The sequence below is a fragment of the Phocoena sinus genome, chromosome 12, assembly GCF_008692025.1.
Source record: "Phocoena sinus isolate mPhoSin1 chromosome 12, mPhoSin1.pri, whole genome shotgun sequence".
NCBI classification, from domain to species: domain Eukaryota; kingdom Metazoa; phylum Chordata; class Mammalia; order Artiodactyla; family Phocoenidae; genus Phocoena; species Phocoena sinus.
The window spans coordinates 15,766,129-15,786,462 of NC_045774.1; the positions used below are offsets into that span (position 1 = coordinate 15,766,129).

General features: G+C 43.0%; 1 protein-coding gene across 8 annotated transcripts in view; it reads left to right on the forward strand.

Moving 5' to 3' along the window:
• The window catches only part of LRP11 (LDL receptor related protein 11), a 66,167-nt gene that overhangs the window by 11,930 nt on the left and 33,903 nt on the right, over nt 1-20,334 (forward strand). For all 8 annotated transcript variants that reach the window (XM_032651772.1, XM_032651771.1, XM_032651775.1 and 5 more), the window contains exons 3-5: nt 7,897-8,038; nt 12,705-12,830; nt 13,673-13,879. In XM_032651772.1, coding sequence (XP_032507663.1) covers nt 7,897-8,038; nt 12,705-12,830; nt 13,673-13,879 — 475 coding nt within the window. The remainder of the gene's footprint in view (nt 1-7,896; nt 8,039-12,704; nt 12,831-13,672; nt 13,880-20,334) is intronic.

Sequence of the window (20,334 nt, forward strand, 5' to 3'; positions counted from 1 at the left end):
TGTGTGAGTTAGTAAAACCATTCTTAACACAAATAAATAAATCTTAAAAAAAAAATTTAGTAAGCAGGATTTTCAAGGCAGCCTGGTTGTTTAACCAATACACAAAGTACCAGAGAACCTACGGTGATCTTTGAAGATTAAAGGCTAACTGCATCTGTCTCCTGTTTTTCACCTAACAGGTCAAAGATATATGTAAAATCTATAATATCACAGCAGAATTTATAAGGATTATGAAGGATTGCTTTAGAATTATTTTCAGCAGGGGACTGAGTGATGGGTGGAAAAGGGACTTCAGTTGTCTGGGATGCTGTCAGGATTTCTCCCCCCGCCTCTTTCCCTCCTCTCGTTCCTCTCTTCCTTCTTTCCTTCCTCCTCCCTCTCTTCTTTCTTTCTTCCTTTCTTGATATTTTTTCCCTTTCTCTCCTAAAGCCTAGAACTACACTTTGTACTCACTAGGTTTCTAATAATACTTGCTAAGTTGATTGGTTCCTTTTTTAAAAGTGATTGACTATTTTGCTAACCTTTCAAAAAGTGCCCTTTTTAAAAGCCTCAAATTTTTATCATCCTTCCTAGCAAGGTGGGCAGGACAACATCTTTCCACTCTCTGGCCTCATACTGATGTCGGGAAGAGCTGCTAAGTGTTGTCTAACAATTACTTTGCATCTCATCAAGGGAGATCCTAGACACATATCACCTATTATTTTTTCTTGGCTATTGGACAATATCTAGTCTTCATGAAAACAAAATGTAAATCCCTTCAATAAAATTTATCCTAGATATTCGAGGCCATGGGGTGGGGTGGAGGAGAGAGGGTGTAGACTGTTTGTAAATTTTAAAAAGAAAGAAAAATGGTAAGTAAGTAACTGAGAAAGCTTCGTATCACATTTCAACTATTTCCTTCCTCCCTCAGTGAGTCAGTAACAGTGAATGAAAGAGATCAAATAGGTAATACTTCTAGCACAGCTTCTACTTTGTTTTTTTTTAATTTATTTATTTTATTATTTTATTTAATTTAGTTATTGTTTCTGGCTGCATTGGGTCTTCGTTGCTGCGCACAGACTTTTCCCTGGTTGTGGCTAGTGGAAGCTACTCTTCATTGCGGTGCATGGGCTTCTCATTGTGCTGGCTTCTCTTGTTGTGGACTACAGGCTCTAGGCGTGCAGGCTTCAGTAGTTGTGGCTCGCGGGCTCTAGAGCGCAGGCTCAGTAGTTGTGGCGCATGGGCTTAGTTGCTCCGCGGCACGTGGGATCTTCCCGGACCAGGGCTTGAACCCGTGTCCCCTGCATTGGCAGGCAGATTCTGAACCACTGCGCCACCAGGGAAGCCCTGCTTTGGTTTTTGAATCCTCGCTTCACCGCTTCCTCTGTGCAAGATGGGAATAACCAAAGCCCTCCTCTCAAGGTGTTATTACTGGGATAAAAGGAGGTAATGCAAATAAGACCCCTGGAACAGTGAGCAGCACATAGTAAACAGTAAAAAAAGTACGTTATCATTCAATTTATTCTGAGATCATCTTTCCTTTGATGGTGTCCATGACGTCCCTGGTAGCCTTGTCTTGCACCCAGGCGGGCTATGTTGGTGCCTGGGTAATGTTCTCTTAAAGATTCTCCCAAGGAACCCCAAACTCCAAATACTTCCATGTGCTCACCAGTGCCCAGAAGACCTTTAATAGGGAACAAAACCTCACTCCTCCAGTGTCTACAGAGGAAACCCTTCAGAGTCTGGTCTGAGTCAAAAAAGGACTTTTTAAAAAAATGTATTTTTTTGACACTGAAAAACCAGAGGGTCTAGTTGTTTGCTGGAGGTGAGAGCAGAAGGAGAGAGGGAGAAGCAAAACAACACCACACCCCAGGGCACCAAAACGGATCGGAACCTCTGCAAACTTTCACCTACGTCACTGTCCGTCAGTTATTTTATTCACCTGAAGCTTTGAATAAAGGACAAAAAGTTATGGCAGCCCACAGAACATTTTTGAGACACAGAAGATTATCAAGGCTGCAAATTTCCTGAATAATATCTGGGGATAAGTTGGTGCATATGGGGCTTCCTTCGTGGCTCAGTGGTTAAGAATCTGCCTGCCAATGCAGGGGTTGTGGGTTTGAGCCCTGGTCCGGGAAGATACCACATGCCACGGAGCAACTAAGCCCGTGCGCCACAACTACTGAGCCTGCACTCTAGAGCCCGCGAGCCACAACTACTGAGCCCACGTGCCAAAACTACTGAAGCCCGCGCGCCTAGAATACATGCTCCTCAACAAGAGAAGCCACCACAATGAGAAGCCTGCGCACCACAACGAAGACCCAACGCAGCCAAATAAATAAATAAAAATAATTTTTTTTAAAAAGTGTAAAGAAAAAAGAATGAAGGGTGTTATTCGTCAGGAAAAAAAAAAAACCCAGCAAATCCTAGGACTTACTGCTCCAATTAAGCAGGAAGACGCATGAGAGCATAATAGATGGATAATTCATACCAGTTGTGTTTCAGAATTAACCGTGAGCCTTGATGTAGACTGCCCTTTAAGCATGAATTCCTTTCACACAATAGCTCAGGGCCTTGAATGTTTAACTGCATTTTTTTCCTTAACAAAACTACTTGTAAGGAAATGATGAAAAATAATCTCCCTGGGAAAAAAAGTACGTACCTCATGAAAAATAAATCTGGGTAAATTGAGAATTTGTGAAAGCTCTATTCCAATAGCAACAGAAGCTTTGAAGTCTTTTTCCTGTTCAGAAACACTCAGCTTCCCAGACAATAAATTTATACCACAGTAGGCTTCCAGCATCACAGGAGTCTGCAGTCAGTCTGGGCTTTCAGGTCCCCTTGGGTTTAAACCTGACTTCCTGTCACTGTCCCTTCAAAGGTCCTGGCACTTCTATTTGGCGGTGGGTAAGTAGGGTGGGGATGTGGGCGGGAGAAGCACTTTTAGAGGTTTTAAAGGACTTTGCATGTATGAGGAAGTATCTTGCTTTTTCAGACCACAACAGCTAGCTGGTTTGTGTACAAGCTGTGACTCAGTGCTTTCTAGGAAATGATTCTTGGAATAAGGACCTGAAAGGCCTAGAGCTCTGCTAACTCGGAGGTAGAATTCTACAGTGGCTACGAGCGTGGAATTTGCAATCATATGGCCTGGGTTCAAACCCAGTTTTGCCAATTCCCTCGTGGGGTGAACTTGGGAAAATTACTTCGTTCTTTAAGCCTCAGCTTCCTCAATTGTGAAGAAAATAATACTACCTGAGAGTGTTCCACTGGGGGTTAAAATGGGAAAATGCAAATAAAGTGCTCAGCACATCGCACAGCACAGAATGAGCACTCGTGGAGAGGTAACTATTCTAGCTAATTCTAAACATCTTGGGGTGTAAACTGTTTGTGGGGTCTCTTTGACCAGTAGTTTAACTGAACTACAGTAAGAATAAATTTACTCACTTGTATATAAACAAACAAACAAAAATTATGAGAGCCTTCTACTGGCAAGGAGCAAGGGAGTAAGGCCCTATGAAGAATTTGTAGGGTATTTTGCCCTCAGGGAGCTGCCTCCCATTGAGGAGATTAGATGTGCCCCTAAATAACGATAATACCAAATAGAAGGTGGCAAGGCCAGAAGAGAATGTGGATAAAGTGCCCCTGGAATTCAGGGGGAGGGAGAGATTATAATCTAGCTGAGGGACATCAGAGAAGACTTTGCAGGTGTGAGCCCTGTGGTACATGTCTCTGTACTCTTAATATTTTGACAGTAGGACTCATGGACGTGAAAATTTTCGGATTGAAAAGATCCACATTCTGTAGTGCAAAAATTTTGAACATGTGTGAGGGCTTTCAAGTTCAATGTATATCCTCTGATTACAGTAACCTAGGACCATGAAAGTCAGTATCCTTTTAAAATGAGAATCAGGTTTGGCTTTCCCTGGAGGACAGTTGCCCATTTGCCCGGTGATCTGTGCAATAACATACTTCCACAAACTTCCTTGGTTTGGAAAGAAGGGAAGGGCAGTAGGAGAAGCAAGAGGGCAGCAGTGCTGATCTTCTGTCTGTAGAAGCTGCATATGGCCACAGGTGCAAGAAAATTGGCTCACGCCCTCAGGGAATGTCCTGCTCTTGGTGGGAAGGATGGGAGCTTTAGTGTTACTCTCTTTCTCTGCTCTTGTTCTAGCTCTCTCTCATCTTCTATGTCTTTTGCCATTCTGTTCACTCTTTTGTTCATTCATTCATCAAATATTCACTAAGTTTCTAGTCTTAGAACTTAGGTTCTAAGACTGCTGGAGGTAAAAAGAGGAATAGGACTTCCCTGGTGGCGCAGTGGTTAAGAATCCACCTGTCAGTGCAGGGGACATGGGTTCAAGCCCTGGTCCGGGAAGATCCCACATGCCGCGGAGCAACGAAGCCCGTGCGCCACAACTACTGAAGACCGTGAGCCACAACTACTGAAGCCTGCGTGCCTAGAGCCTGTGCTCCGCAACAAGAGAAGCCACCACAGTGAGAAGCCCATGCACCGCAACAAAGGATAGCCCCCGCTCGCTGCAACTAGAGAAAGCCCGTACGCAGCAATGAAGACTCAACTCAGCCAAAAATAATTAAAAAAATAAATAAATTTATTTTAAAAAGATGCATAATAAGAAAAAAGAGAATAACACAGAAGTAAAACATGGTTGGGTTGTAACAGGAAGAATAGGTTCCTTTTTCCTCTCTGTACTTCTAGAGGCTTCTAATCATGGCTAGTTTTATAAGTGGAGCACTACTTACATAACACATTTTGAGAGAATTTGAAAAGTAGGAGAAAAGCCCCAGTCCAAAAATATTTCTCCCTTTGATTCCTGAAACCTCAAGATAAGCAATGTAATTCTGTCTTAGTTACTGCCTCTTTGGTTCTGTTCTTTTGAGAATGATCCTCCTCTGGTGAGGATAAGAGAAATCCCCAACTCCTGAGGAAACGCTCTTAAAATCACCTTCCTGCACAATTGGGAAAGATGGGCACGTGAGAGTTTTTTGTGACTATGATCTAACTCCATTCATTTGAGTATATATAACTAGGAAAGTACAGACAGTTGAATTCATTTTGCTTCTATTTTACGGAACTTTGGGTCATATTCATGATGAAAAGTAAATAGAAAAAGGACCATGTAACTGAAGAACAGAACCTAAGCATGTTCACCTGAAGTATCTCGACAGCTGTGGTGCCAGTTTATGTTCTGGCCTCTCCTGATCAGGACAGCTGCCCTGTGTGTCTCCTTCACTCTCTGTATGTGTGCAGGGAAATGGTGTTGGTTTATAACAAGGATCGTAAAGGCCTTCAAACCGCTATAGAGCTCTCATCCGGTTTTGCAAGTTGGATTAGTCGACACGAGGCAGAAGGCTAGAATGCGTTTGGGTTCATTGGTTCAATGGAGTTTCTTACTGAAATATTTTGTACCACGTTATCTTGTCACTACTTTGTAACTGACATATGCCCAATGCCTTATATACTTTAGAAGCAATTATGGGGGTAGGGGAATAGACAGGTAGTACTCATTTTGTAACTCAGTATATATAATAATCATGTATGTATGTGTGTGTGTGGTATATAAATAAACCCAAACGTGTATTCCTCGCCACTAAATTACTATTTTAGGGAGGTGCAGTTGAGCCAGAATAGCAGAGTGAGTTATACATTGATTTAGCCAGAGGCCAGCCATCAAAGGCTCCCTTACTGCTGAACAGGAGATCTTGAGCAGAGATTAGAAGCTCTTTGTTTTATTAAAGGTAATATCTCTCTCCAAGTTACAAATTGGATATGTTGCATATACATTTATGTGTGTGTGTGTGTGTATTTTTTATCCTGACACTTGGGAAATGTTTGTAAAATACTTTAAATCCTTTCCAGTGCCATATAAATGTGAGGAGATGTCCAAAAAGATGACCTGGGTGCTTGAAGGGAAAATGTCCGTCTTACAGTTCTATATATTCTAATATCTGATTTTGAGGAAAGATAGCATTTGTTAGCCAAATAACTAAACTGAAAAGGGCCAGGGAATTAAAAGTACAAATTAGTATGTTTGAAATAAATAAGCTACAAGGATATATGGTACAGCATAGGAATATACCCAACATTTTATAATAACTATAAATGGAGTATAACCTTTAAAAATTGTTTGAGTCACTGTGTTGTACACCTGAAACTTAACCTGAAATTGTAAATCAACTATACTTCAATTAAAAAAAAAAAGACATGCCAAGCTGTGTTATGAAAGGGATTAAAAAAATCAAATCAGATTAATGTCTTATCTCTTATGGCTTCAAAACCTGAAAGTTTTCTGCATCCAGGAAGTAAAAACACAGAGGGAAAAAAATCTTGAAATGATGAAATCCAAAAATCAAAGTGTTTACTTCTGTTTCTCACTGGCTCTGGGAGACTTAAGGTGAAACAGCAAAAGCTTTAAACAAATTACTGCAGAAGAAGGGGAGGGGAGCCTTTTGTAGAAGAAATTTCACAGGAGATTAATAGGACCTTATTGACTTTCTCAGTTATCAAAATAAGCCTCAAACAAAGACCTTGGTATTAAGTTACTGTACTTAGTTTCTGCTCATAGAGGCAAGGCCTGCAGATGTGGACTGGTGCCGAATGCAAAGCCCTCTTCGGAGGCCCTTCGGGCAAGATCCATTCTCTGTCAGCAGTTGTCAGCATCTCCCTTTTCTTTTGGTGTCCAAATCCAGCAGCTCTCAGAGCTTTCCCATCGAGACAGTTGATCGTCATTACACCCATGGATAGCCAAGCCGCAAAATGTGACAGAGCTATCCTTCCCCTATAAGCAGATTTTTCAAAAAAAAAAAAAAAAAGGCGCCAGGGAGGGGATATTTAATTTGAAAAGACCTAAATTTGAGTGCACCCAAGATGTTGAAGGTGATTACCATGGTCTGGATCTGGATACGGTGTTTCCTGCATCAGAGAAGAGGTACCTAGGAAGGCTAGAGGGAGGCATCCACAGCCCAGATGAAGGGACTGGCCCCTTAGACGAGGAATGCTCTGTCCTTCCAGCCCCAGCGTTGGAAAGAGGCTTCCCAGGGAAGGCACGGCCCGCAGAGGTTTAGTTTGATACGGGCATGCTGAGTGTTGACACCCAGGAGCCCGGTACCTCACTCGCCTTCCCAGAGATATGACCGGGGCCTGGGTGAGGATGTCTTGTGTGGATGGCCCCCACAGCCTCCAGCCTCAAGGCTTCCCTGGTCTCTTAAAATCTCCATTAACTTCATCTCAGCCTCACTCCTATGGCCACACTCAGCATCCCCCTGTCGCACCCACCTTAAATCCCTACTCTGACTCAGTCCTACTATCTACCCTCTCCTCTCATACACCCAGGTCAGCACACCCCAAGGCTGCTGGCCTTCGGCAGTCTTAGGTCTATGTTCTGGCAGACCAGCTGGGACAGAAGACAGAGCTTCTCTCTCACACCACCCTGCTCAAGGCTGCAGGGCTTCACGTCTGCATGCTCCAGTGTGGTCATCATCTGCTCCCATGTTTCCAGGCATTCCTGTCTAAGTCCCAAGAAACGATGAACAGCGGTGTCACCTGTCGCATAGCTGCCACCTCGCACAGCCTGCCTGACTCTGAGCCAGAGGCTCCCCTCAGCCTGGCACCCCTGTGGCCACAGGAGAGGTCCTAACTGACCCTTCCAATGCAGCCATGTGGATGGGCGTGGGAGGGGAAGTTCCCAGGAGAAGGGGGTGTCGGCCATCCCACTGGAGCTCAGGTCTTCTGATCAATCTGCCAGAACTGTGCGTGATTAGTATTCTGCAGCCTTGGACCAGCAGTGGGGAAGTGGGCCGTGGGACTCCTTCAGGGATGACATTGATTTCCAGTTCAGGATGATGCTGGACTCTGTGCCTCAGGTTCTTAACTAAATACCATGTTCCCTGTTTGGGTGTCAGGTGCCTCAGTCCGGAACCCTGAAGCTGTCCCACCTACAGGAAGGGACATACACCTTTCAGCTGACGGTGACGGACACTGCTGGGCAGAGGAGCTCTGACAGCGTCTCGGTGACCGTGCTTCCCGTGGCCTTCTCCACAGGAGGTGAGAAGAAAGCCCTTCCCTCACATTCACAGTGGCCAACAGAAACCAGGTTATCAATGGAAGGATGGTATTAAATTGGCATTTTATATTCTGACTGTGCATTACAGGGGCCCTTTCATTTCATTTTTGCTGTTGTGGAATGGGAAAATCTTTACTAAAAATATTGCAAAAATAGGCTGCATTGTATTTTGGGCTAAGTGACACTGCTGAATGGGGGCGGGGGAGCGCTCCACACTCCAGGGGATGAGAGTAGGCTGTGTGAGCCATGGGACCCGAGAGATGCTCCATCTTTCCGTGACTCAGTTTCGTGGAAGACATCTGGCTTTTCCAGGAGAGGATCTTGTTTAAAGGAGGGTGGTCTATTTGATATGTATGTTCAAAGTATGCAGCCAAGGAGTACATTGAAAACAAATTAAAATATATGCAGTGCATGTGTCAATTTAAAAGGACTATTTAAAAACTGTCATGGACGCTTTACACAGAGGCACAGATACGTTAATAACATAGCTCGACATATATATAATGCTTCTCACATTCTGTTGCCCAATGTAAACTCATTTCTCTCATTTACCTGTTTCTTACTTTCCCAAACATCTACATTTCTAAGATTAGCTCATCAAGTTAAAAAAAAAATTTTATATGGAACTCAGCAGCACTAAAGATACGGGGGTATGGCAGAGGGAAGCTCTCCCCCCATTCACTCTGGAGAAGTGCTGAGATAGTGTATGTGTGAGGGTCCTGTCACTCGGTCAGCGGATGCCTTCCCAGTATCTGCGATGAACGAACGGGAACTGTGTGCAAGGCAGTGGGCGTGGCTACTGCGCTCCACAGACCTGATCTCTGCCCATGTGTGGCGACCCTTCACTAGCCATGGCTCTAGCAAACTTGTAGCCTGTCTCCTACATCCTTGATTCCTCAGTATTTAGATGGTAATCGAGCCAGCAGTTGGGAGAATAAGAATAAAAAGACTGGATTTACTTGTACTTTGACTGATCTTCCATCAAAGACATGGGTCAGTGTGCGTATTGGACATGAGGAAGGAGACTTTAGAATCCTAAGAACTCCGCCACCTTGATAATTTGCCTTCCACAAGGATACAGCGCGTTAGGAACATTCACAATTAGGTTGGCTGACTCCTGTCCAGCCAAGGTTTAAGCTGACCATGCGGAAGGAGGGGTGACCGCCAATGGACAGGCCAGACCCCAGACTCCAGTCCACTCACCGCAGCACCATGAGTCAGCCACGGGGCGTGAGCCAGGCCTGCAGCCCGGCCCGCATTCAAGCAGGCCCTGCTTGTTGATTTATTGCAGCTGCACCGAGGAGCCAGTTACCTAGAACACACCTTGGAAAGCTGGCCATGTGCCGGGGCCGCTGCAAACAGCTGAAATCATCAGCAGTGGAAAACTCCTGGGCCCCGAGGGCTGTGCTCCTGGGAACAGGGCTCCCTGGGCAAGGAGCCAAGTCAACTGCTGGTTCGGGGAGTAAAGTGCTCCTGGGAAGCTGTCATCCCCTGCAGAAGTTAGAAAAGGGTTGTTTTTGTACAACTGAGGTGCATGGGAGGGAGAAACGGCTTGAGCTCATGGAGGCGAAGGGCTGACACCTCACCAGCTGCCTGTTGCTCTGGTTTACTTACTCAGGCCAGTTTTCTGGGGCTCCCAAGGCCAGGTGCCAGTTGTACATTTCCGGCCTTTCTCAAGATGACGATAAAGTGTATTTGAAGCTGCAGGGAGTGAGTGATGTGATTCACCTTTGGTTACTGACAGGCCAGTTGGGTATAGGGCTTACGTACGTAACTTTATACAGAAAATAAAAAGAATGCTATTGTATTAACTGCTGTCTGGAATCACTCACTGGTTAGACTGGAATAGCAAACTATGAATTAAAGTTAATAAGATACTACATCAACACACTGAAAACAAGAGGTGGGGATTGAGAGAGTTTCTGTTCCCTCTATTATATATACGCATCTTATGGTTAATGACTAGCTTTCATGATAACCAAGGGTGACACTTTCTGGGGTAAACAGACAAGCACATACCCCTGCTTCTGTGATAAGTTGGTTCAGTTTTGGATATAGAGGCTGCATGTTTTCCAGCTCTGCAAAAAATAATCTATTCACAGAGCAAGCCAACAAACACCTCTAAGATGATCCAGCTATGTGGTCTCCATAGAGAATCCCCAACAGACAGTCAAGACATTTTTAAGACGGAAGAGAAAATACCAGAACTTATATATTTTAATTAATTAATTAAATTATGGCTGCATTGGGTCTCTGTTGCTGCGCGCGGGCTTTCTCTAGTTGCGGCAAGCAGGGGCTACTCCTCGTTGTGGTGCGCGGGCTTCTCATTGCAGTGGCTTCTCGTTGTGGAGCACGGGCTCTGGGTGCACAGCCTTCAGTAGTTGTGGCACGTGGGCTCAATAGTTGTGGCTCACGGGCTCTAGAGCACAGGCTCAGTAGTTGTGGCGCACAGGCCTAGTTGCTCCGCGGCATGTGCAATCTCCCTGGACCAGGGCTCGAACCTGTGTCCCCTGCATTGACAGGCAGATTCTTAACTACTGCGCCACCAGGGAAGCCCCAGAACTTTTTTTTTTTTAATTTATAATTTTTTTGCGGTACGCGGGCCTCTCACTGCTGTGGCCTCTCCTGTTGCTGATCACAGGCTCTGGACGCGCAGGCTCAGCGGCCATGGCTCACGGGCCCAGCCGCTCCGCGGCATGTGGGATCTTCCCGGACCGGGGCACGAACCCGCGTCCCCTGCATCGGCAGGCGGACTCTCAACCACTGCGCCACCAGGGAAGCCCCAGAACTTATATTTTTAATCTTCTTTAAATTTTCAATCTATTTTATAAGATGTATAATATGTTAATATGGTGGCACATGCATATGATTTATAGATTGGAGATAGGTATAGTCAAAAAGGTTTGGAGACCACTAATCTAGAAATAGATGGGTAAATTACTAATATGGATCTAGCTCCAAAACTACCAAGGAGTAAGGAAAGCCTCGAGATAGTTAGGATTTTCATGTCATGAGTTTAAGAAATGTAAGCAGAGGCTGCATCCTGCTTGGTGTCCACAGAGTTTCCCTTTACTTTTCCTCCCAACCCCTTCCCTGTGTCCGAAGCACATTCTCCTTTCTAGGCCCAAGTTCTCAGCCATAACTGCTGGTTTCCTGCGTCCTCTTCTTTCTGCCACCATTTCTTTTCTTTACCTCTTCTTCCTCCATAATCAAGGTATCTTCGAATTGCCTTCCGCCCAGATGGACTCCTCTCCCAGCATTTTAATTGAACTTCTTTCCAGTAGAACGTTTCCAAGACTCTCCTGGGCGTGTATACTATGCTCAGCCATTTGTCTCAGAAATGTCATCATGTACCACTCTCCCATGAACTGAGATAATAGTCTAGTCCATCTGTCCCTGGAGAATTACAGAATCCTTAAGACCTACTTTTAGCCTGATGCCTTTAGTCCGCATCACTCGTGTCAGCAGTTGTTATGTAGCTAACAACTATGAAGTAAAGTTGGCTTAATCTGGAGATGGGGGGTGCAGGGAATGCCTTTCAAGAAAATACATGTAGCTCCGAGGGTTAAAAACTCTTAAGAGCTCCAAAATGAAGGGAATTTCATTATTTGTAGAAAATAAATTCTCACCAGCTAGTAGCTAAAGATTCTGTTTATTCTTTACAGCACCATGGATCTATGGTGGCCAGCAAACAGGGTTCAATAGTAGAAAGTTGATCTCAGTAAAAATTATTACTTAGGAAATGTGAATGCAAGAATAGCACATAGAAAGTGGTGTCTATACAGCTGACCACAGACACATGAAGGAAGGAGCCCAGCTGAGCTCAGCCTAAATCACCATGAGAAAAATAAATGGCCAGCTGATACAAAAAAAAAAAGCAAGTGGTGTCTCTGCTAAAACACAGCCAGCCAAGTACTGTGCAGGGGGTGAACCGCTGTGAAGTGGCCTGCTGGGGAGCTGATGGACGAACGGATGAATGCAGAGTGGGTCACCTGAGGGAGGAAACCCAGGGCAGGATGGGGAAGACCAGAGCTGCTGCTTCTCTGTTCTCACCTCTGAAGTATCATTGGCTTAGAGAAGGGCCCTAAGACGAAGAGCCGGGGAGGGGGAAGGGTGAGCTGGGACAAAGAGAGAGTGGCATGGACATATATACACTACCAAATATAAAACAGATGACTAGTGGGAAGCAGCCGCATAGCACAGGGAAATAAGCTCGGTGCTTTGTGACCACCTAGAGGGGTGGGATAGGGAGGGTAGGAGGGAGGGAGACGCAAGAGGGAAGAGATATGGGGATGTATGTATATGTATAGCTGATTCACTTTGTTATACAGCAGCAACTAACACACCATTGTAAAGCAATTATACTCCAATAAAGATGTTTAAAAATAATAATAAATAAATAAACTGGAAAAAAAAAAAGACGGAGAGCCCATGGTGATTCCTAAGAATTAAGTCAGGAAGGTCAAGAAGAAACCCCCTAACCTTCCCAGAATCTATTGCTCGAGCACAGACTGTTAGGTGTTCCCTCATTATCTGCATCTCTTCATCCAAATGCATTTCATTATATGTATAGTCTCTGGTTAATCTTGACAAGGTAGAAGTCTTTTTTTCCTGCACTCCTGTGACTTGAGACTTGTTTACAAACAGGATGCTCGAATGTTTGCTCACGCTACCACTTCTTTTGTGATGACGGATGTTGCATTGACATCACGCTGGCTTGCGATGGAGTGGAGCAGTGTCCTGATGGGTCTGATGAAGGTTTCTGTCAAAATCGTGAGTTGACTGCATCACATTTTGGGGTAGAAGGCTTGTCTGTATTGTCACAATAAATGCAAACTCAGTAGTGCTCTTTTTCTGCCTTGTTTCAGGTATAACTTCATGTGAATGAGCTATGCCTTAAATTAAATGAGCATTTTCTATGTCTTTAATGCGAGTTACAAATGTCAAATTTTGCTATCACTTACGTTTTTAAGAGATTGTTTTCAATTTTCTACAAGATTCTTCCCCATCCTAAAACTGCTGTTTAGCATATGCTTTTTTAAAAACTGAAATGAGGGACTCCCCTGGTGGTCCAGTGGTTAGGATGCCATGCTTCCCATGCAGGGGGTGTGGGTTCAAACCCTGGTTAGGGAACTAAGTCCCACATGCTGCACAGCCAAAACAAAACCAAAAAAAAAAAAAACTGAAATGAGCTAACGTTTTCTTTTGATAGATTTTTTAGAAAATTTATGACATAAGGCTGTGGTTAGTCCGAGCTGTAAATCAGTCTTATAATGCCACGTGTATAAACGCTTACCACAATAAAGGAAGAAGAGATGTGGAAAGTTTAATGAAGTACTGGTTTGAGCAAGGATGACGAATCTCAGAACCTTAGGTTTAAGTTGTGTCTTTGTCTCTTTCTTTATGTGAACTTTCAGAAAGCGAATTATTAGAAGAGAACTGATTACTCATTTGAAAACAAGAACAAATAGTTTTTTCTGGGGCTCTGATGTATCTTAGATGAATAAGTTATCATTCCCAAATGTCCATGACTTTAAATCTACTGCAGATTTAGTGGTTTTAGCTAAAGTTCAGAAAAGAAACCCAACAACTGATAGTAGCTCTTTAACCCTCAGTGAGCCTTGACCGCAAGATGGTGACCCACATGGCTGTGGCACAGCCTGGACCCACCGGACCAAGCAAAGATGCAGGCAGGGGCTCCTTGCGGGAAAAGTCCCAGAAAGCCACTGCCCCAAAACAGCCACCTGCGTCATCAGCCATGGAAAAGAGGAATCATTCTGCCTTTTGGGGACCAGAGAGTCTTATTGATCCTGGGATGCCAGGTAAGGGCTTGAGGCAGATTTTCACAAAGAGTCTCATTTTCTATAATGACACTTGGCTCAAAATAAGGTTCTATTTGAAGAGTGTTAAGGAAATATCTTAAAAGAAAGGATGGAGTTAAAATGAAGAATTGGGCCAAAAAGAAAAAAAACTTGACGTTTTCTCTGATTATTTATAGTAAGGAACACCTACCAAATACGTTCATACATACGTACATATATACATACTCCAGAGGTATCAGTACATTTATTTGTAAATAAGAGTTTAAAAGTTTCAACACCTATGTTAAGGAAACTAATGCCCTAAGTGTTAAATTTTAGGTTATTTTGAGGCGAAGCAGCATAACCCCTACCTATTTATGTAAATCCTGTTCACACCAAACAAGTGAATGTGAAGAAAATATTGTATTATGCTGAAATGGTTGCATGTGCTAATATCTCAGTATTATGCCTCCAATTTAAGTAAATCTATCATCTTTTGCTTTTCTAAAAGTATGGCTAATAATATTTTAAAATTCATGCATACTCCTAAAGCATTACAGGATTCTATTGTTTAACAATTTTTTACACATTTATATTTGCATGATTGTATGACATAGGAGACAGAATATAGGTTATCACATTTCTGTATGCTTTTGTGAATGTCTTTCAGTACTCAAACTCTGCATACATTTTACTGAAATAATCTGTCACTATTTCAATAACTACTTTATGAAACTTTTTTGTTCATTATAGAAGATACAGAAGTTGCAAATAATAAAAAAGGAAATGACTTAAAATACCACCCCTTTATTGATAACAACTTTTAATATTTTGGTATTTGTAGATTTTATTTTATTTTTTATTTTTTTTCACACTTTACAAAGAGCACCCTTTATTGTGCATAAAAGTCACTGAGAAAAATAAGGATCAGAGTCACTGGGATTTTCAAAGAGATGAAATGCACATAAACATAAAAAGGAAGAAAAGACATCAAATATGGTCTAATATTTCTGTTCTTTAGGAACTATAATGTTTCTGTCCAAATCAGGAAAGCTACTCTAAAAACACTTAAGTAGGGCTTCCCTGGTGGCGCAGTGGTTGAGAGTCCGCCTGACGATGCAGGGTACACGGGTTTGTGCCCCGGTCCGGGGGGATCCCACATGCCGCGGAGCGGCTGGGCCTGTGAGCCATGGCTGCTGAGCCTGCGCGTCCGGAGCCTGTGCTCTGCAACGGGAGAGGCCTCAACAGTGAGAGGCCCGCGTACCGCAAAAAATAAATAAATAAATAAAATAAAAACACTTAAGTAGTAGACATTTTTGTTCCTATATATATTATATTCTCAAGGCATTTTGTCTTGTTTGATTTAAATTACATATCATGATGTGGTCAAAAACAGACATATTTCTACTTTGAATTTTGAAAGTTAGAAAGGTCAAATAATTTTCAAAAAGAAACAGGTCAATACCAGAGTCAGGGCTCATAATTAACATTACTAATTCTCTGTCTCAAAATTTGACCATGAATGTTACCCATTGTAAAATTTGAAAAAAATACAATTGCCTTAGGTTGTCCTATTTAAAAGTTAGATCACAAAAATGACTTGTAAAAATTGAGCATTGAGGATGAAATGTAAGATAATTTTATTTCTTCACATTTCTGCTGTTATAAGAGTTATCTAAAGTGAGTATTTCTACAAGTCTCCATTCTGACCAGGGCACGTATTCTGGATAATGTCTCTATACATATATCCACTGTATGGTTGTATAACTTACTATTGATTTAGCATTTATTTAAATGTAAGCAATAAAGTACTTTAAATTGTTATAGACAAAAGAAAATCAATAAGTAATCACCAAAGAAGAATATCTGTTCTACTCCCTGAAACAATATATTATCTATAAAATGTATTTATGTTAGAAATCGAAAACTTGAGATGCTCTGTCTCTTCAAAGCTTCCTGTAAAACAAATGTATTAAATTCTTACTTATATTTCCCAACACATGTGCATGCTCACATATAGACGCACATACAACATACAGATGCACATACAAACATTCAATAAGTAAAGGGAAAAATCACCTAAATAATCACATAAGAAAGATCTTTTTAAAGCCCTCAGAATGTGTACTATCACTATACAGGTTTGTGATTTGTTAAAAATAGATCTAAATTCACCAAGTAAGCAAGATAACTTCATAATCAGTCTTCAGAATACTTCTTAGAATTTAAAATTTCCTATAAATAAAATGACTTACAGATCTCTTTGTTACTCACATCACTCTGTTATTGGTCAAATCAGTCATATAGTCAACTGGGTCATTCCATCATTGGATGACTTGAATAATTTTTTTTTTTTTTATACAGCAGGTTCTTATTAGTCATCAATTTTATACGCATCAGTGTATACATGTCAATCCCAATCGCCCAATTCAGCACACCACCACAACCACCACCCCGCACTTTGTAGATTTTAAAGTGCTTCAATACAAATATGTCTACAAAATATCCTACAAAAGGCTTTTCTTTCAGACAGTTTAGGTTAAGCGCCCTCTGGATGCCTGCTTTTGTTTATTCCTTGCTCGTACTGCCACCTAATGGGAGAATTTTGCCACTCCTTCCAAACCTTGGGATCTGTTTGACTCCATTTTCTCCATATGGAATGTTTGTATGGAGAAGACAGTCACCTAAGAAACGGAGTAAGGGGAGACCAGGTGTTTTGGGCAGCAGGGATGAAGTTGACAGAGAGAACAGAGTTCTCAGAGGCCACAACGGGTGAACTCTTGCTCTGTCACCGTGGACGAGAGGCACACATGAACTTGAATGAATTAGCTGAAGGCAGAGTGAAGAGCAAAGGCCAGTCTCCTTCGTTAGGTTCTAGTCATGGCTCTGCCTTTAGAACCCTGAGTAATTGCTTCACGTCTCTGGACCTCAGTTTCCTCATCAGTTAATAAGAGCTTCAACCAGATGACCCCTAAGGCCCTTCTAGCCTGGTATCTGTTTGGGGGAATATGAAAAGCCTGACGCTCACGCAGGATTCCATCAGCCCTTGTCCGTGCTAGATATTGCTCTGTGATCCCAGTTTTATCTCCTGGGGGTTGAGGACTCAGCCTCAGAACCCTTTTGCAAATAATGCTCCAGGCTGCCACCACCGGTTAATGATAGTTGACACCCAATCTGAAATATTTTTGCATCTCTATTTTTTTTTTTAATTTTTGGCCTTGCTGCACGGTGCAGCAGCATGTGGGATCTTAGTTCCCCGACCAGGGATCAAACCCGTGCCCCGTGCAGTGGAAGTGCAAAGTCCTAACCACTGGACCGCCAGGGAAGTCCCTGCATCTCTATTTTTGTTCTTTTTGATAATAAGCCTTTGACTTGGGCTATGAAGACGTAAAGAATGGAGTTTCACAGATGCAGAGAGATTAATATCCAGTTATTATTTATTCTATGTATTATTTTTCCTAATCACTAAAGTGATATGTATTTACTGTAGAAAATTTGGAAAATATAGAAAACTATAAAGAAGAAAATTTAAATCATCTAGCAAAACTCACCATTAACATTTTGTTGCATTTTCTTCCAGTTACTTTTACTTATATACATACACACATGCATTTATTCACTTTTAACAAAATTAGGATATTATTTTTACAAAACTTTTATTTTTCTCACTTATGAGTATTTTCATACGTTATTAAATGTCCATCAAAAACACAAATTTTGAAAGTCCATGGTGGGAATTCCCTGGCGGTCCAGTGATTAGGACTCTGCGCTTCCACTGCAGGGGGCACGGGTTTGATCCCTGGTCGGGGAACTAAGATCCCACATGCTGCGCGGCACAGCTAAAATATTACAAACAAAAAAAAAAAAGTCCAGGGTGAAGAAAGTGGGAAAGAAAGAATAGAACCTTGAAAGTGTTAGAAAGGGCTCCCACAACACATGGTTTCTGTTTGGACAACATCCCCCTTCTCCCTCCTCTTCTGTTATCCCTGAGACCACCAGCCTGGAATCCCCAGCCTCCAATTTCATGTGATTTGAAATTATGTTATATTCAGCATAACATAGTAGACTTAAAAATGCATTATTGGGGCTTCCCTGGTGGTGCAGCGGTTGGGAGTCCGCCTGCCGATGCAGGGGACGCGGGTTCGTGCTCCGGTCCGGGAAGATCCCACATGCCGCGGAGCGGCTGGGCCCGTGAGCCATGGCCGCTGAGCCTGCGCGTCCGGAGCCTGTGCTCCACAACGGGAGAGGCCGCAACAGTGAGAGGCCCGCGTACCGCAAGAAACAAAAACAAAACAACAAAAAAATGCATTATTGTTTGTGACCTATGCCTGAGTTTTACAAGGATTATCAGCTAGTACAGTAAATATGAACAAGTTAATTTTTCTGCTGCCTCCTTCCCCCGCAGACTTGTGAGTTTAAATAACACTTAACTCATTGAAGAGACGCTAAAGAGATACTAAGATTAATACCAATAATGTGTACAGAAAGTAATGAGATGCAGTTTTTCATGTATCACATTGGCAAAGGTGAAAACATAATAATAATGCTTATAAGAGTACAGAGAGGGAGATCCTGGTGGTCAAGAATCCATCTTGCAATGCAGGGGATGCCGGTTCGATCCCTGGTCAGAGAACTAAGGTCCGACATGCTGCGGGGCCGCTGAGCCCGTGAGCCACAACTAGAGAGAAGCCCGTGCACTGCAATGAAGAGCCCATGTGCTGCAATGAAGAGCCCATGCGCTGCAATAAAAGATCCCACGTGTGCAACTAAGACCGGATGCAGCCAATAAATATTAAAAAAAAAAAAAGAGAGAGTATGGGACTTCCCTGGTGGCGCAGTGGTTAAGAATCTGCCTGCCAATGCAGGGGACACGGGTTCGAGCCCTGGTCCGGGAGGATCCCACACACTGTAGAGCAGCTGGGCCCGTGCGCCACAACTGCTGAGCCCGTGCGCCACAGCTGCTGAGGCCCACACGCCTAGAGCCCATGCTGTGCAACAAGAGAAGCCACCGCAATGAGAGGCCCGCCCACTGCAGCGAAGAGTGGACCCCGCTCACTGCACCTAGAGAAGGCCCGCGCGCAGCAACGAAGACCCAACGCGGCCATAAATAAATAAATAAGACTTGACCTTTAAAAACAAATCTTTAAAAAAAAGAGTACAGAGAAGCAAGTCTCACATACTTTTGGTGGGATTCAAATTAGTACAGTCTTCCAGAGGGCAGTTTCTGAAGCTTTGTGTGTATGCCTTGACCCAGTTATCCTGCCCTTGGGAATTTATGCCAGGCATGTTACTAAGGATGAAGTTAAGGGTGTGTGCGAATATGCAGTTCCACCAGTGAACACACACTCCGTCCTCTTAGAACCGTCGGAGCGGATCACAGCGTCGCAGCGGGGCTTGCGGTTGCTTGGGTTGCAATAGCACAGTGGCTGTGCTGTTGAAGATGGTTGCAGTTGCAGGGCCTGTTGCCTGCGTGGCCCAAGTCATCCATTCCCAAGGTTGTCTGTCCCCTTGTATCTGACCCAGCCGAAGGAAAGAAATCTGGTTTCCAGCTCTGCAGAGTGCTGGAAAAGTGGCGGTGTATCCACCTTCACACTGAATCTGCTTTTTTGTTTGTTTTTGTTTTCGAAATGAGAGTTCATGTTCAGCCCAGCAGGTTAGCCAGATTCTTTAAGGATCCGGATTAAGGCATGGACTTAGTAGAACGCACAACCTTCTGTATGGAGGTGAGGGTTTCTGCCTGCACTTTCTGGGATTCCCATGCCAAATATGCCAAAGCCTCGCTGTTCGCCTTATCTCTGGAGGTAATGAGCAAGGAACTTCTACCTTTGCATTACTATGGAAAGTATTTTATTCAGAGAGGACATTCTCACAAAGGATATTTAAAGGGATTTTTTCACATGCCCCTTATTTCATATTTTCATTCCGTTGAACTATCTTTATTCTAATTGAGAAACCATTTTGAAACTAGATAGCAACACTTCTGGGAAGGTGGTTTGAATGTGTTGAAGTCTATTAAGCTGAATAGTCTATTATGTTCCAACACGGTGGCAGGAATCAACTGGATTCTCAAATGAATGGAAATCCAGCTAAAGGAAATGTACTTATCACAAATGAAGATAATCAGATGGTTATTTCCACAAACTTATTTTGAAGGGAGTCGTCCACTTTCGTTGACCTACTCACTTGTTTGGACAATGTCATCTAATGAGCTATAATCAGCAGATGCCTTTAAGCATACCCAAGTATTCTGGGGCACTGAGAGAAACGTTGGTCTTGGAAGAGGCACCTCCTACCTTCTACGAGGTATCAGTCTAAAAGCTTTGGTCACTGCAGTGGGGACTACATAATTTTATTATTTGAAATCTATAGATGGTTTATATAGTAAATTCTGTTTAGTGACATCTGACCCACTTGGGTCAGTCCCAAGGAACCACTTGGTTTTAAACAGAATGACATGGTTTATTTTATCTAGAAGT